Source organism: Apodemus sylvaticus, chromosome 5 (genome assembly GCF_947179515.1).
Source record: "Apodemus sylvaticus chromosome 5, mApoSyl1.1, whole genome shotgun sequence".
Lineage (NCBI taxonomy): Eukaryota > Metazoa > Chordata > Mammalia > Rodentia > Muridae > Apodemus > Apodemus sylvaticus.
The window spans coordinates 75,854,837-75,870,826 of record NC_067476.1 but is presented as its reverse complement, the minus strand read 5'-3'; the positions used below and the strand labels follow the sequence as shown (position 1 = coordinate 75,870,826).

General features: G+C 42.9%; 1 protein-coding gene across 6 annotated transcripts in view; it reads left to right on the top strand.

Annotated features, from left to right (window-relative positions):
* Ttc17 (tetratricopeptide repeat domain 17) overlaps positions 1-15,990 on the top strand; it is a 108,828-nt gene that overhangs the window by 48,621 nt on the left and 44,217 nt on the right. For 4 of the 6 annotated variants that reach the window (XR_007977900.1, XM_052183062.1, XM_052183064.1 and 1 more), the window contains exon 17: positions 14,067-14,237. The exons of the other annotated variants lie outside the window; for them this stretch is intronic. Coding sequence is in view for 3 of the 4 variants with exons in the window: in XM_052183062.1 (XP_052039022.1) it covers positions 14,067-14,237 (171 nt within the window). In the remaining variant the exon portion in view is untranslated. The remainder of the gene's footprint in view (positions 1-14,066; positions 14,238-15,990) is intronic. 6 annotated transcript variants of the gene reach the window in all.

Below are 15,990 nucleotides of genomic sequence, written 5' to 3'. Positions count from 1 at the left end.
GAAATTTTTAAAGAAATGTATTGTAAACACAAAGTATTCAGAGCTTTCAAAGCACAAGGGTTGTTCTTACTCTTACTTCATCCTAGAAAATGTGGCCTTTGGATAGCGCTGGTCACCTGTGAAGCCTCACCCTCTTACCAAGGGACTCGTAGAGAAATCCTGGTATCACTGGTCACCCTCGAAGCCTCGCCCTCTTACCAAGGGTCTTGTAGAGAAATCCGCGTCCATATGTTCTTTCTCTCACCTATCTTAAAAATTTGATTCCTGGAGGTCACATAGTGGTGACCTTCTTCTAAATACTATTTTCCTTGTATTAACACTTCATATTTGTGCTCAGTGTTGTTGTTTTGTTTTGTTTCTTGCACTTTCTTAATTCCTGTGTCACTCGTGTCAGCAGAAAGAATCTTGTTGTGATGAACTTGCTTGCCCCTGAGGTCTAACTTGTATAGCAACAAATACCATGAGATAGACTTCATCAGATGTGGAGCATCTGGTGGTCTAGATTATCTCAATGACATCCTTGGGTCCACTATAACTAAGAAAAAAAACAATTTAGCCTGGAAGATGGACTACTAGTGTTCTTTCAGAGAGAACTCATCAGCATAAATTGGACAGGATTCCACTTTTACCTATAAGTAACTAGCAGCATAAACCATGAAGCCTCTGCTCTGCTCCACTTCCGTTACTGGAACAGGCTCTCCTGCCAGTCTGTCTAAGATGGTGATGTGAGTGTGGCAGTGTCTCCCCAGGAGCACCTCCACAGCGCTCCTAGGTGTGAAGCTCAGTTATCTCATGAAGTGACTATTACCAACGTCTTCCTTATTTTAACAGATACATTTCAAGTATTTTATGAAGGAAGACTTAAAAGGTTGAATTTTTATGTTGTTATTTCTTTAAGAATTCTGTAAAATGTATCATGATTCTATTCACCCCCAACTGTTCTCAGAGCCACTCTGTCTTTCCTTCCCAACAGCTTTGTGTCCCCTCCCACATGAAGGCTGTCCACATATTCTCAAATGTGAGGTCTTTTATCAGAGCGTGCCGCAGAGGCCGCACTCTTAGAGCTGATGCTTTTCTCTCTAAGCAGTTCTCTGGGTAGAAGGTAGAATTTCATGCCCAGTTCCCCTCTTCATGCTGGGGTGTGGCCTGCTTTAGGCTGGCGCAACCACTGGGAGTTCAGATGTACAGCTTCTTGCTGTGTCCAGAAGACACTGTTTTCTTGAGGTCGGTCGTCTGCTGTCTCTGACTCTTACTCCCCTTCCACAGTGATCCCTGAGTCTTTGAAGTGGGCAATACATTACATGTATTCACTTAGGACTGAACATTCTGAAGTCTTTTGTTCTTTGTTCCTTGGCCAATTGAAGGTCTCCGTGTTGGTCATTTCATTCTGTAAACAGAAGCTTCTCTAATGAGGGCTGAGAGATTGATGGATAAAGACAGTAAGTCATTAGATGATTTAATATTTGCATTTAGCAGGATAATTGTAACAGAATCTTTCTTAGGGCCTTTGACCTACCTAATCATATGGGTTAGATTTTTTTGGTTTTTGTTTTTGTTTGTTTGTTTATGCCCAATAATGGTGCCAGGTATGGGTTTCATCTTGTGGTTCAGGCCTTACATTCAATCAGAAAGGGGTTGGTTATTCCCACAACATTCATAGCACTGGGTCATCCATGGGCATGTCTTACGAGGTCGACAGCTTAGTAAGGTCGATGACTGCTTTTCTCCTCTGGATGCATGCATAGCACCTTCCGGCAGTACTCAAGCTAGCCAGTAGGGACAATGCTTCCAGGTCAGTACTGTTCTATGATCAAAGTATGTGGTGTCTCCAGCAATACAGGCTTACCATAAATGCACCAGGATATATGGTTACCTAAAAATATTACATCAGATTGTAGAAGTTATGAGTAGACTACAGAATAAGTCATAAACAAATATCAATATATCTTAGAATTTTAGACAGGTTTCTATATAATATGCCTTTGCAATGATTTCCAAATCATGTTTATGAACTTCGGTTGCTTACTATATACAGGTGAATTACCTTTATAGCATTTCTATATCACACAAATTTACAGAAATATCTCTTTTATAATGTTTCATTCTCTGAGGTTTTAGTCTGTTTTCCGCATCAGGAATTTCTGTAGATTTATGGCTTGCTGCACAGCTTCTATAATTTAGGTTATAAGAAGGAAATATTGCATGTTGCTGCCTCCTGCAGACTCCTGCAGACTCCGTAGCATATACCACCTGCAACTGAGAGCCTGCACTTCACCACTTTCTTCATAAGAATTGCTGGGGAAGGGAATATTTGTTTTTAAGATATTTTTATATAGCCAGTTTGGGGAGAACTTCAATATGTAATTAGGCCATCTCCATTTGTTTCCCAAAAATAAATTTAAAACTTTTTAAGGACTATGGTTATCAGATAATTCTTTTGACATTGTCTGTGTGATAAGGGAAGAATAAGAAAAAGGTTGTGAGCTTGTGTCTAGAAACAAAGCTTATGATTTACCCAAGTCAAAAAAAATCAGTCAGTAAATATGACATTAGCCCAAGCCTTACTGTCAACATACTGTAAATCACCCTGCTGCCATGGTTGGGCAGTAGTATAACTGTTGTATTTTCAGTATCATCTCTTAAAAGGACTGTGTACATTCAAAAAAGTATGACTGTCACTAGATTATGGAAACAGCAATAACTACCCTACAGGTACACACTCTTTTCTTTTCTTTTCTTTTCTTTTTTTTAAATTTGAAACTTTAATTTTATTTCTAGTAAGGGAACAAGGGATCTTTTTACATCCCAACTAAATAATTCAAACTGAGCACACTACATCATTCTCAGTTTTTACCATCAAGTTTAGCAATTTATCTGGAGAGTTATCATAATTTTAAATTCAGTTTATCTCACTTTATTTTCTTCTTTATGTGAGAAGATACTATGGCAAAAAGTAGCAATGGAGAAAGAATACACACTCTTTTCAATTGGAATGCTACCTTGACATTTCTGGGTCTCGTTCATAAATTTGCTGCATGTGAATTACCTTGGATTTTGTACAGTCACTGGTGCCTGTACTTGTATCAAGTCCACAAGCAGTGCTGTTCTCAGCACTTAGATTTTATAGGCAACATTTTTATCTCTGGGGCAGGCAAAATGGCTCAATGGGCAAAGGACTTGTTGTCAAGCCTCATGTTGGAGTCCTCAAGACCCACATGGTAGAAGGAGAAAACCAACTCCCAAAGTTGTCCTGACCTCCACACCCATGCATCTAATACACACACACACACACACACACACACACACACACACACACATAGGTGGAGGGCAGTTATATCTTATTAAAACATTTTTATCTTTTAGGATACCGTATAATAGATTGTGATGACCACTGCTTTATACCTCGTGCTATAAAAGACAGTGAATATGGGCGTTCCCACTAGTTTTATGTCAGCTTGACTAAGGTCATTTGAGAAGAGAACTATTATAGAGAAAATGTCTGTATAAAATCTAAGTATAGTCAAGTCTGTAGGGCATTTTCTTAATTTGTTGTTGATGTGAGAAGGCCCAACCCCTTGTGAGTGGCGCCACCCTTGGACTAGTGGCACTGGGTGCAGGAAGGAAGCAGGCTGAACAAGCCCTGCGGAAAAGCCAGTCACCACCACGCCTCCATGGCCCCTGCACAGCTCCTACCTTCAGTTCCTGCCTTGCGTTTCTGCCCTGACATCCCTGCATGATGGACTACAAGCTGTAAAATGAAATCAGCCACTTCCTCCTGAACTTGCTTTTGATCATGATGTTTTATCTCAGCAATAGAAACCATAGCTAAGACAATGTGTAAATACTTCCTGGCTGTGTAGTCTTAAGTGAGGTCGCCCTGCAGCTCAGGCTGCACTTAGCCTTGGATCTTCTGCCTGAGCCCAGTGAGGGCTGGGTTACAGGAATGTACCACCGCACCGCACTGTAATGATAATCGTTTGTCCTATGTGTAATTCCTTTTCTTTTGAGGAATGAGCCTACTGACACGTATGCAACTCTTTCCACAACTCTTCCTCTATCAGTATAGATTACTAACCTGGGCTGGGAGTGTAGAGGGATAAAAGTACCTCTGTACAATATACAAGGCGCTGGGGAGAGGCCCCAACAAAGAGAAGTGAGGAAACAGAGTTCCCACCAGATAATACCTAAGGAAAGTTAAATACAAGCCCCCAAAACACACACACACACATACACACACACACCATGCTTGCAATTCAAGCAGGTCCTCCTGTGTGCTCAGCAAGTGTTATATAACTGAGCTGTTTCCACAGCAGTGATAGTGAAAATCATCTTTTTTACAATTTTTGATTTGATTATTTATTTGTTATTGTGTGTGCATAGAATGTGTAGGCAGGGACACATGTACCATGGCACACATGTGGAGTCCAAATGACAACTTTGTGGAGTTGATTCTCTTCCATCTTTACGTGAGTCCTAGGGATCAAAATTGGGTCACTACAGTTGCATGTTAAGTATCCTTACCCAGAATCATCTCACTAGCCTATGAATATCTTTAAGCAACAAAGTAGCATTTGATTTCTTCTGTCTAAATAGTTTACATGTTGCTTTTTTATTTATTCAACTAATACCATGTGCCAGGCAATATTCTAGGAACTAGAAAGTAAACAAAAAAGCTTCTCTTAGGAAGTTTGCAATGGAGGGCAGATGCTAAGTGTAGGAGTGCCGCTGTGGGAAAACAACACTGTGTTGGCGGCATCCCATTGAAGAATGACATTTTATCAAAGACTTAGAGGAGATTATCGACTCTGGGCCATACCAATAAACCGCATTGTGGGTTTCAGTCGGAGAAACGAGCCAATGCAAAGGCCTGGAGAGAGTAGACAGTATGCAGGCAGAGGTGTTGCCATCGAAGTGGAGGGAGGAGATGAGCTTCTTTATTTCATGACAGGTTGTTTTAATAATTGAGGCTTTTATTCTAAAAGAAAGAGATTTGGAAGGTTTTTGAACAGGAATAAAGTGATTGAATTTACATCTTAACAGGATTCTTCTGCTAAGAATAGATTGTACTGTGGTGGGTGAGGGTAGAGGCAAGGAAACCAGTTCGGATGATACTTCCACAGTATCCATGAGGCGGGCTGGGAGGTGCACAGAGAGTAAGTGCTACATAAGAAGCCCTGAGTCCAGCTCTTCCGCACCGTTTAAAAGCCAAGCGTGGTGGTGCATACCTGGCGCTGCTGGGAGTTGGGATGGGGTAGTTAGAGCAGAGATAGTCGGATTTCTCTCTCTCTCTCTCTCTCTCTCTCTCTCTCTCTCTCTCTCTCTCTCTCTCTCTCTTACACACACACACACACACACACACAGAGGGAGAGAGAGAGAGAGCTCACATCTGTATCCTATGAGGAATCACTAAGCCCAAGTAGTTACAGATTTACTAAGTCTGAAGTTCTTATTTTAAGATGCTATCTTAAATTTAAGAAACTCAAGAAATTCAAGACAGCTTACTGAACCCTAGAAAATAAGCCCAGTTTACATTTAACAGCCTTGCCTCCCATCCCTGCTGTAGGAGAAAGGGCCAGTCTGCTGCTCCCAGCTGGGACCTGTGTTGGTGGCCCCTGTCCTGTTCATTGTCCTGTACTTCCATTGGCAGTGCAGGAACAGGACACTCTGTTGTTTCCTTTCCTCAGCATCAGCTGATGAGTCCTAACATGAAGCAGGAGACAAGCCAGAGCCAGACCTTTGTCTTTACTGCCCCCAGCTAGACCTTTGTCTTTGTTGCCCCTGGACGCACACTGTACTTCTTCTTCCCTCATGGCCAGGCCCACTCAGCTGGCCTCTAGGCTGATTCTTGTTACCTCTGCTCCAGACTCCTCCAGATGCCTCTGGCTGTTCCCTCCCTGATGTCCACAGTGAAATCCTTCTCCTTAACACACCGTGGGATGGTAATGACAGTTTATTTACTTTCATGTCTGCTTCTTACAAAGTTTAGAAACTAAACCAAATTCTGGCAGATAATGAATACATTGTGTGTAGTCTGCCTTATTTAGCGTGTGTGTGCACACATGTCCACTCCACATTCCTAGTTTTATGGACTTGCATGGCTTCTGTAACCCACAGCCTCCAATCCTCATCCCACGAGCCGACCTAAAAAGCTTTGAAGGCCTACCTCTGCCCTGTGACTCATATGCTCCCTATTTTGTTTGTTTTATTTTGGTGTTGTTGCTTTCTGACATGGTCTCACTATGTAGCCCTGACTGACTGTTCCAGGTCAAGATCCATTGCTTTGTAGACCAGTTGTGGCTTTGAACTCACAGAGATCTACTGCCTCTCTCTCCCAAGTGCAGGGATTAAAGGTCTCCACCACTGTGCCTGGCTCTTGGTCTGCTAGGTATGCGTGATATTATAACCAGTCACTGTGCCATGCTTCTTGCAAGCAGGAACTAAGCCTTCTCATCTCCATAGCCATCCTGTCCTCTGTCCCTACTGTGTTTGCTACACACTTGAGTAACAACTTACTACTCAAGTAAACAGGATAAACAACAGTAGCTATTGTTAACAGTGGTAACAAGTAAATAAATTGTTAGAGCTCTGTTTATCCAGAGTGCTGTGTAGAAACCATGTCTCATATGCATGTGTTGATAGGGAGGTTTTAAGTCTATAGTTCTCGCCTTAGGAGGAAATAGAAATAGAAAAAGAATAGTCTTGCCTTTCTTGTCCATGATAAGCTAACCTATTCTCTCAACCTGCTTCTATTATTTTTAATTTACATTGCAAACAAATATCTCTTTGGACTCAGGTTAGAATTAATATCTATAAATAAATCAGGAATTCTGAGGGATTCAGCTGAGCTTAGTTCCTTCATATTCTAGCTTGAAGAATAACTCCCCAAGTTAAAGTATGCCACATTTAAATTATAAATAATAATGGCTATGGTTAGTGGTTGACTTCCCCATATGGTTTCTGGATGGAAAGTCTTCTCAAAGTAAATTTTCTTAAAAGTCTAATAAATGAATGCTACTAACTAGGCATGATCTGGCCATGCACAATTCTAAGGCAGAGGTCAGCTTTCATCACTGACTGGTTTCTAACCCTGTGCTGTGTGGCATTCTGTCTCCACTGACACCGGCTTTGCTTCCTCACTTGGTCATTTAAGGAAAGGCCATGTGGCAGGATCAAAAGGCCATATTTACAGCCAATTCTTTTTTTCTACTCTGGCAATAGAGATCAATTCAACCCCAAACAGACAAACTCTCCCCCAACTCCACTTGAGATAGAATTCAACATCACAATGTGGACTATGATGGGCACACAGAGAGATACACATGCACACACTTAAACACAGAGAGATACATGCACACACACATAGAGAGAGAAAAACAGACAGACAGACAGACAGACAGACAGACAGACAGACAGACAGACAGGGTCACATGCTTTGATTTTATTTTTTTCCTTCCCTACTCTGTCCTGACTCATTCACCTCACTAGGAGGGAATCCCAGTGTACCTACCCCGTGACTGCCAATTTCAAGTGTCAAAGATAGCTTCTTTCTCTCTGGCAGTGCACTTTTAAGGTCAGTCAGTATATAACTATTACTTTAAAGTTCTGTGAAGAATTTCATTGGGCAGTAATTGCTGAGTAAGAGATCTAAGGAAGCATTCCTGCTGATAAAATCATTTCTTTTGTTTTCCCCCAAATAGAGAACAGCATAGGGCAGAGGGGTGAGGCATCTTCATGAGTCTCTCAGCTCCAGTCCTCAGCACCTGCTTCCTGTGCTCCCTGTGCTGCTCCCTGTGCTCCATGTGCTCTGTGTACTCTATGTGCTCCCTGTGTTCCCTGTGCTCCATGTGCTGCTCCCTGTGCTCCATGTGCTCTGTGTACTCTATGTGCTCCCTGTGTTCCCTATGCTCCCTGGGCTCCACGTGCTCCCTGTGCTCCATGTGCTGCTCCATGTGCTGCTCCATGTGCTGCTCCATGTGCTCCATGTGCTCCCTGTGTTCCCTATGCTCCTTGTGCTCCACATGCTCCCCGTGTTTCATGTGCTGCTCCATGTGCTACTTGTGTTCCCTATGCTCCCTGTACTCCATTGCTCCCTGTGCTCCACATACTCCACGGGCTTCACGTGCTCCCTCTGCTCCCTGTGCTGCTCCCTGTGCTCCATGTGCTGCTCTCTGTGCTCCATGTGCTCCCTGTGTTCCTTGTGCTCCATGTGCTCCCAATGCTCTGAGTTCTTACTTCAGGAGTGGTTTTGTTAATTTTTCCTGGAGTCTCTGCACAGAAGGGCAGTAGCTTATCTCTTCATTCCAAAAAAAAAAAAAGAAACTTGACAAAAATAGAATGTTGGTATATTCAAGTTTGTGTGCTAAGGCTTTACTAAGGCAGAACTTGATTTTCTGCCATGGAGTGGCCATCCTGATTTCTATCCAAAGGACTGTCACCTCTTACCTCTCCTGACACAAAGGCATCTAGCATTCCTTAAGCTAGCAGCTTGCCCATTAACTCTAACACTAAAGCCCAAAGTCCACCATAGTTCAAATTTCCTGCTAATATTTTCAGTCCTTTTATGTAAGAATGGAGAAGCACTGAAAGCTGTGATTTTCTTCAGGAAGTGATTTATTTTGTTACTTTAAAAAAATGTTTACAAAAGGAGTAAGAAACAATGGTATAACTTGTTTTTAAAGCATTCATGGGTGTTTCTATGTTACCTGCTTATAAAACAAAATTCAGTTTTATAACTGTATAATTTTGAGTAGAAGGGTAATTGGGAAAGACCCAAAAATCCTATTGGAGTATCTCATCTCTATTAAGGGATAATGGACTTCCATTTTCCCCTCAAGTGCCTTATGTCTAACTGAACCTAGCAGAATCCTTCCTATAAGGTGACTTATCTCATAGCCAGAAGGAGACTACTGAACAGTGTAACCCAAGCTGTTTGAGCAGATCCAGGGAAGACCTTGGAATACTCCATTGTTCATAAAGCCCACTTTTCTCTGATCAACTTTGCCCTCAGATTCTGACTCCCATTACTAGTCAGTTTAGTTAACGCATCTTGAGAATTCACTGTGCTTGAAAGCAGTGCTCCTGCTTGGGAAAGAATCTTAGCAGGAGCAAGACGTGTATGAAGCTCTGCTGCTTAGCAGTAACTTTGAGGGTGTTGTTGGACTTTACTGAGCTAAGTAGAGACTGAACTTCCTTCATGTGGTCTCTACTCTTAGGATTTGTGTTGCAAGGTGATGCCCTCACTCTTACAGAGTCCCTCAGAGACTACAAGGTTACTGTGAAGCTAACTTCTAACAAATGCCTTGGGGCTCAGAAATCAGAGCAGTTGGAGCTGAGTTGGTTGCTGTTTCTCCTCAAAGACTGCTAGGAGCTCTTCATCCAGCATCACTCCACACACATGTGCATACACACGAGCACACACACGTGTACACACACACACTGGTGTTAGACCTGTACCTCAGTAACTTCTAGTAGCCAGAATTTTATACTAAGAGATTCTGCAGTGGCCAAAGCTGCTTTGTTTTAAAGTCTAATCCGACCAGGACTGCTTCTTGTTCCTTTGTGATTTTTTTTCATAGGGCCATCACTAGTAACCAACAGCAACTTATCCTATGCTCACAATGGTCTCTCACTCTTAGCATTTAACTCACAACACGTGAGTAAAGCCATACTATTTTTAAACTCAGTTCACAGATGAGGGAACTGATACACAGAAGTATTGATAGTAACCCCCTGCTTTATAATACTGACACTTCTGGAGACAGACTTTGCCCTCAGGAAATCTGGGTCCAGGCTGTGTTCCTGACCACAGTCATGCCAAAAGAACCAACCCATCCTCTTCGTGACCCCAGCTGGAGTTACTTGGCTGAGAGTGCAGTCTTGCTCCAGGCCTCACCTTCCTGATACTGGCATTGTATGTGTGGACTACTACACTGCCTCAGGTTCATCTGTGTATGGAAATGGTCATTCTCATTGGGAAAAGGAAGCTAGTCTTCTAAGAATTTGGTGAATAGAATTAATGAGAAGAAAAAGAACTTTAGAAATGACAAGAGGCCTGAGTACTTAATTTACTCTGAAAAACTATCCTCAGAACCAGTTGTGCCTCTTTCCCTCAAATGCCTTAGACTTTGACAATGAGTATTGACTCTTCCACAGCACCCTTCTAAGCTGGGTCAGTATCCATAATCCCAGGGTACAGCAGATACTCCAGACAGAGGAAAGGTGTTGAGTTGCTGCAGTGCCCACAGCAGTTCCAGGAGCAGAAGTGCCCTCCTTGGAGTTTCGTGCTTAGCTAAGATTGCTCTGCAGTTTCTTACTTCTAAGAAAATAGAAGATTTAGAATTGCATTAAGTGCAAATGCTTTGTAAGCAAGTCTAGGGTGTTACGCATAGAAAAATGCTTGTCTTTCACCTGGGTCCTTGTTAGCTAAAGCATTTCATTTAAATCATGATGTTCTTTTTATAAATTATGGGATACATTTCAAGGGTAGTCTAAGCCATAGAGTATCTTCATTTTTGCATTAGTACAAAGTAAATGTGGTGTATACAAGACAGTGTTGCTACTTTCTCTTTGAGTCTTTGCACATGCATGTCTGTCTGTCTGACTGTTTGTCTGTGTATCTCACCAGTCTTACTGTGCAACTTGTGGTGGCCTAAAACTCATGATCCTACTGCTTCAGCATACCCATCAATCTTGGGTGTTGTTTTGTGATACTGGGTCCAGTACTTTCTTATGTTTAATAAGAATATAATCTACCAGGAAATTAGATCGTGTTTTTCAAGGCTTGCTAGTTCTCCGAGTTGGGGTAGAAGTGTACTGCGACCTAGAGAGCACAGACTGTAGCCCTTCCTAAAGCATTTCACTAACCCTCCCCCACATCCCTCACAGACTGGAACTTCCTACTACCCCAGCTACTTAGACAAATCACAAGGAACTCAAAACCATTCTAGTTTTTTAACTATTGACATAAGAAAGCTAGCATTAATAATTCTTAATCTTTTTAAAGATTTATTTAAATTATGTGTATGTTGTGTTTGTGTGTAGACAGTGCCTAAAGAAGCCAGAGGCCTTAGATACTCTTGGACCAGGAGTTGCAGGTGGTTGTAAACCACAGGACATGGCGCTGAAAGCTGAACTCAGGTCCTCTGCAAGACAGTTGTGTGCTCTTAACCACTGAGCCCCTCTCCAGCCCTATAGTTCTCTAGTTTTAAAGCAGTTGATTTTGTTGAGCTGCTCTGATGCTTTATACTGCTAAGAAATGGCTAATTCAAAATAACCTCCTGCTCTTCCTTCCCTCCCCTTTTCACTCTGGGAGGTCCTGCCTGGGCGTGTGTTGTGGAGGGAAGACTGTCTTCAGCCTCAAAGCTGTTGCTTCCCAAGACTGTCCAGGTTTGCTGCTATTCAGGAAGACCAATCTTAGCTTTGAGGTCTTTTGAAGATCATACCTTACAGGTACCTCTGAGATATTTTCTTACTGCAGACATTTAAAATGATGAAATATTTTTGCAGTACAAAAAGGGAAAGAAGCAAAGTGATGTGAAAGGTAACTCAGAAACTGAGTAGGCCTTTGCTTTGATAATATTACAGTTTATACGACAGAGTCAAGGTGAAAAAGGACTTAGTTGGATGTTTACCATTAGTATTTCCTCTCTACTTTTAATAGCCATGCTTATTTATATCCAAATCAAGGCTTATCTCTGAAAGTGTGAAGTTCTTCACAGTGCATTAAAGTCACTTGGGTGTGGAGAGTTGTCCATATTGCATTTTATTTCAGTGTTGCTATACTTAGTTCTCTGTACGTAATTGTTTACACCAGATGGTGAGAACACAGGCAGATACTAGTTGGTACCCTCTGTCCTCCAGGGTGGAATGTTGGGAGTTCACACCAGATGATGATAACACAGGCAGATGCTAGTTGGTGCCCTCTGTCCTCCAGGGTATAATGCAGGGAGTTCACACCAGATGGTGAGAGCACAGGCAGATACCAGTTGGTCCCTCTGTCTCTGAGGGAGAAAGTGTAGTTCTGACTACCTATGGCTCACTCCATATCAGCCATCCATGGACATATGGGTGCACACACACTGAGTGAGGTTGGCTGTGTTGCCTGTGGCCTCCCAAACACAAGGAGAATTCCTGTTCCTTTGGTTCCACTGCACCCTCTTCTTTGCCTATGATGCTACCTTCCATCCTGTCTGTTAGAGGGACTTCTTAGTAGAGAATGTTAGGTGTCTTAGTCAGGGTTTCTATTCCTGTACAAAACATCATGACCAAGATGCAAATTGGGGAGAAAGGTCTTATTCAGCTTATACTTCCAAATTGCTGTTCATCACCAAAGGAAGTCAGGACTGGAACTGAAGCAGGTCAGGAAGCAGAAGCTGATACAGAGGCCATGGAGGGATGTTTCTTACTGGCTTGCTTCCCCTGGTTTGCTCAGCTTTCTTATAGAACCCAAGACTACCAGCACAGGGATGGCACCACCCACAATGAGCCATCCCCCCTTGATCACTAATTGAGAAAATGCCCCACAGCTGGATGTCATGGAGGCATTTTCTCAACCGAAGCTCCTTTCTCTGTGATAACTCCAGCCTGTGTCAAGTTGACACAAAACCAGCCAGTACAATAGGTCTGGCACAAATTCCAGATTTACCACATAGCTTAGTTTGAATTATTATTATTTTCACTAAGAATCAGTCTTCTTGTATCTAAAACAAAGATACTGAGCAGTTTGTATAAGGGTTAAATGGAAGGATTAAACTCACAAAGCACTCCATAAATACTGGCACGTTCGCTTGCAGTTCCCCTTCCGAAGGCTTAGTGGATGCTTCAGAATTGAAGCTATGGTTCTGACAAGTGTTTTCTTGGAAGGCCTTACTTGGCACACTATGCTCCTCAGCAGTGTTTGTCTTCTATTTGCTCTCTTCCCAAGCTGCTTGTAAGTTTCTTGAAAGCTCAAACTCTCGAAACCAAATCCCTGGCTTTGGCAGCATCTTTGCTGTGTGTGAGAAACACTGCAGTGGAAAGTGACTCCCTCGGTCTGGAGTCATGCTTGAATGTCCTGGTTCAGGAAAGAAATGACATGTGTCCATAACCAAATGGGTGTCTCTAATAAGAAATCTGTGACCTTCCAGTGACTGCACTTTCAGTGACTATGTACATAGAGCAGGGAGGCAGAAAAAGACACCCATTCAGTGAGCAAGACCATCCGGAATAAGCAGCGGCAATGGAGAGTTGTCATAGGCTTGTTATTAGCATAGACCAGGAGTTGTTCATATTAACAGACATCCCTGATAGGAAGAAGTCCTTTAACTTGATGGCATCGCTGTAGTGAAATCAGTCCCACTGTGCGTCAGGCAGGTACCCACTGTAGTGAGATCAGACCCACTGTGTGCATCAAGCAGGTACCCACCGTAGTGTGATCAGTCCCACTGTGTGAGATCAATCCCACTGCGTACATCAGGCTGATATCCACTGTAGTGAGATCAGTCCCACGGTGTGCATCAGACAAGTAGCCAGAAGTTCCAGGATCTCATTCAAGGTTTGCCATTTTGGTCTTAGATCATCTTTACTCATGTAGCTAGAATGTGCGATCTAAAAGAAAAACAGGTGTCCAATCACACCACAGGCTTAATGTGGACCTGCTGTCACTCTCCTTTAATCCTTGGGTTTGTAATACATGTAATCCCTCACCTTTTCATATGTCTCATTTAAACTACATGAAAGAATAGTGTATTTCTCTCCAATCCATTACTTTAGGTATAGCCAGGCTCTACATCTCTCCCTTCGTGTAGCACGCTTAGCTTTGAGGGGTATTTACAGCAGGAGATGAAGCGAGGTCTTAAGGCTTGGTCTTTGTTGCCTGCTAGCTTTTCACCAAAATCCTTGATTCTTCCTCACGTGGCAGACGAGCCAAAACTTCTATTTCAGTGCAAACTTTTGAGCCCTGTGCACTCCTCTGGACTGACTCCTACATTGTCTGAGTGTCACCTGTGCTCTTGATGCTTCGGGCCTTGCAGTATGAGGCAACTTGAGAGATGTTTCTAATGAATGTGTCTGTGTCTCTTGTCATTGAGGTCATTGTCATGAGAAAACCCTGGACAACAGCCATGACAAACAGAAATACTTTGCCAAGCCACAGTCATTGGACGCTGCTGAAGAAGAGCCCTCTGGGCCAGGAACAGACGAGGACCCTGTGCTGTCTGTTGAGAACGCAGGGAGGGACTCACATGCCCTTAGACTTGAAAGTAAGTTGATTTGACCCGAGCTGCGCTTCTGTGGGAAAATCAACTCCTGAGCACTAGGCTTCCGCTTTCCTCTCTCAAGAGTTTGTTTCCTCCTTGCTACAGCCACTCAACATAGGGTGAGCATCAAATCAGGAGGGAGAGCATCAGTAGGTGTGGCAGAAGACACTGCAGTGGGGCATGCTCTTCATACCCGTCTCCACTCCAGTCCTTCTTTTGTAGTCCTCCTTCTCAGGCTATCAGTCTGTGGAATGAGGCTCCGTCGAAAGGAGAGTCCCTGTGGCTTCTGGATTACTTTGCCCTGACCCTGGCCTGTCCTCAGATGCTCTTTTGCTTTCTCCACTTCTCCTTTGCTGTGTCAGGAGGATGCCTGTGTCCTGACCTTACTCCCCTCTCTTTCCCTTATTCTTTGCTGTGTCGGGAGGATGCCTGTGTCCTGACTCTGCTCCCCTCTCCTTCCCTCGCAGTCTTGCTCTGGGTGTTGCAGAGTCCTGAGAATACACCAGTGACTCCCAAGCTGTTCTTGAGCTCAGGCATCTGCACAGTTGCAGCCCGGTTTCTGCAGGCTCGTTGTCTTGAAGTGCTTTAAGTTTAACAAGCCTGTTGTGGAACTTGAGTTTACTTTTGCTCTGTTTCCTGAAGTGTATAATTCCTATAGCTGTAACTGAAACTCAACTCACCCAAGACCCAGTTTATTTCCTCAGTCTCTAAGACCTGTTGCTGTTCTCATTTCTTCATCTACTCTGCTAGTAACTGACTCTGGCTGTCTTCACCTCTACCTTTACTCTTAGCCTGTTTTCTAATAAAACAGGTAGCCTTTTACGTTATATATACAACTATCTCTGTGTGTCCTACATATAAGTATATTTAGAATCATAAATATATAGAGGTATGTGTGAGTGTGTATGTACACGCCTGTCCATATAGACGGAACAGACAGAAAGAACGCAAGATAATGCACAGAATTGATTTAGAATTTTCAAAGCAGAAGTAGCCATTTTTATGGATTTCTGGTGTATACAAAGAGTTGTTTCTGAAATGCAGTTTTGATCAGGTAAGTTTCCAAAGCTTAAAATTTTTAGTAGTTCTATTCTGTATCAAAAGAATCTAAATTGATATGGGTTTGTAAGGCAGTTTGTCCCCCATTCTGTTTGTAGCTGTTTCATTTGGCAGGAAGTACAGAATCCATTCCACTCTCAGGCCAGGCTTTTGAGCCTCCGTATCTTTTGCACAGACTGATAAAGACCTCTGCAAATACTTTTCTTTAAATGGACAAGGCCTGGGCTGGGGCGTGTAGTTCAGTGGGCAGTGCTTTCCTAATATGCACAGTCTTGGGTGTGTTCCTCAGCACTGCAAAACTGGGCTTGGAGCTTCACTTATCAGCTACATAGGGAGTTCAAGGCCAGCCTGCGTTATGTGACACTGTCTCAAAGGGTGAGAGGGAACTCCTATACATTTCCAATGCAACCTTCTCTGTGAAGCAGTCACAAAGGTTCTCAAACATGGAAGGAACTCCATCTGCTATCTTGTTCCTATGTTTTACAGAACACATTTCAGATATTGTGATTCGTTTGTGTACCTTGGCTCACATCAGATTATGAGCTTTTACTAAGTTTTTTGTTTACTAAAAGAATTTGTCTTTGAGTGTGTGTGTAGGGGGGTGTTTTGCCTGCATGTATATCTGTGCACTATATATGTGTGTGGTGCCAGTAAAAGCATCAGAGTCCCTGGGACTGGAGCTCGAGAGGCTTGTGAG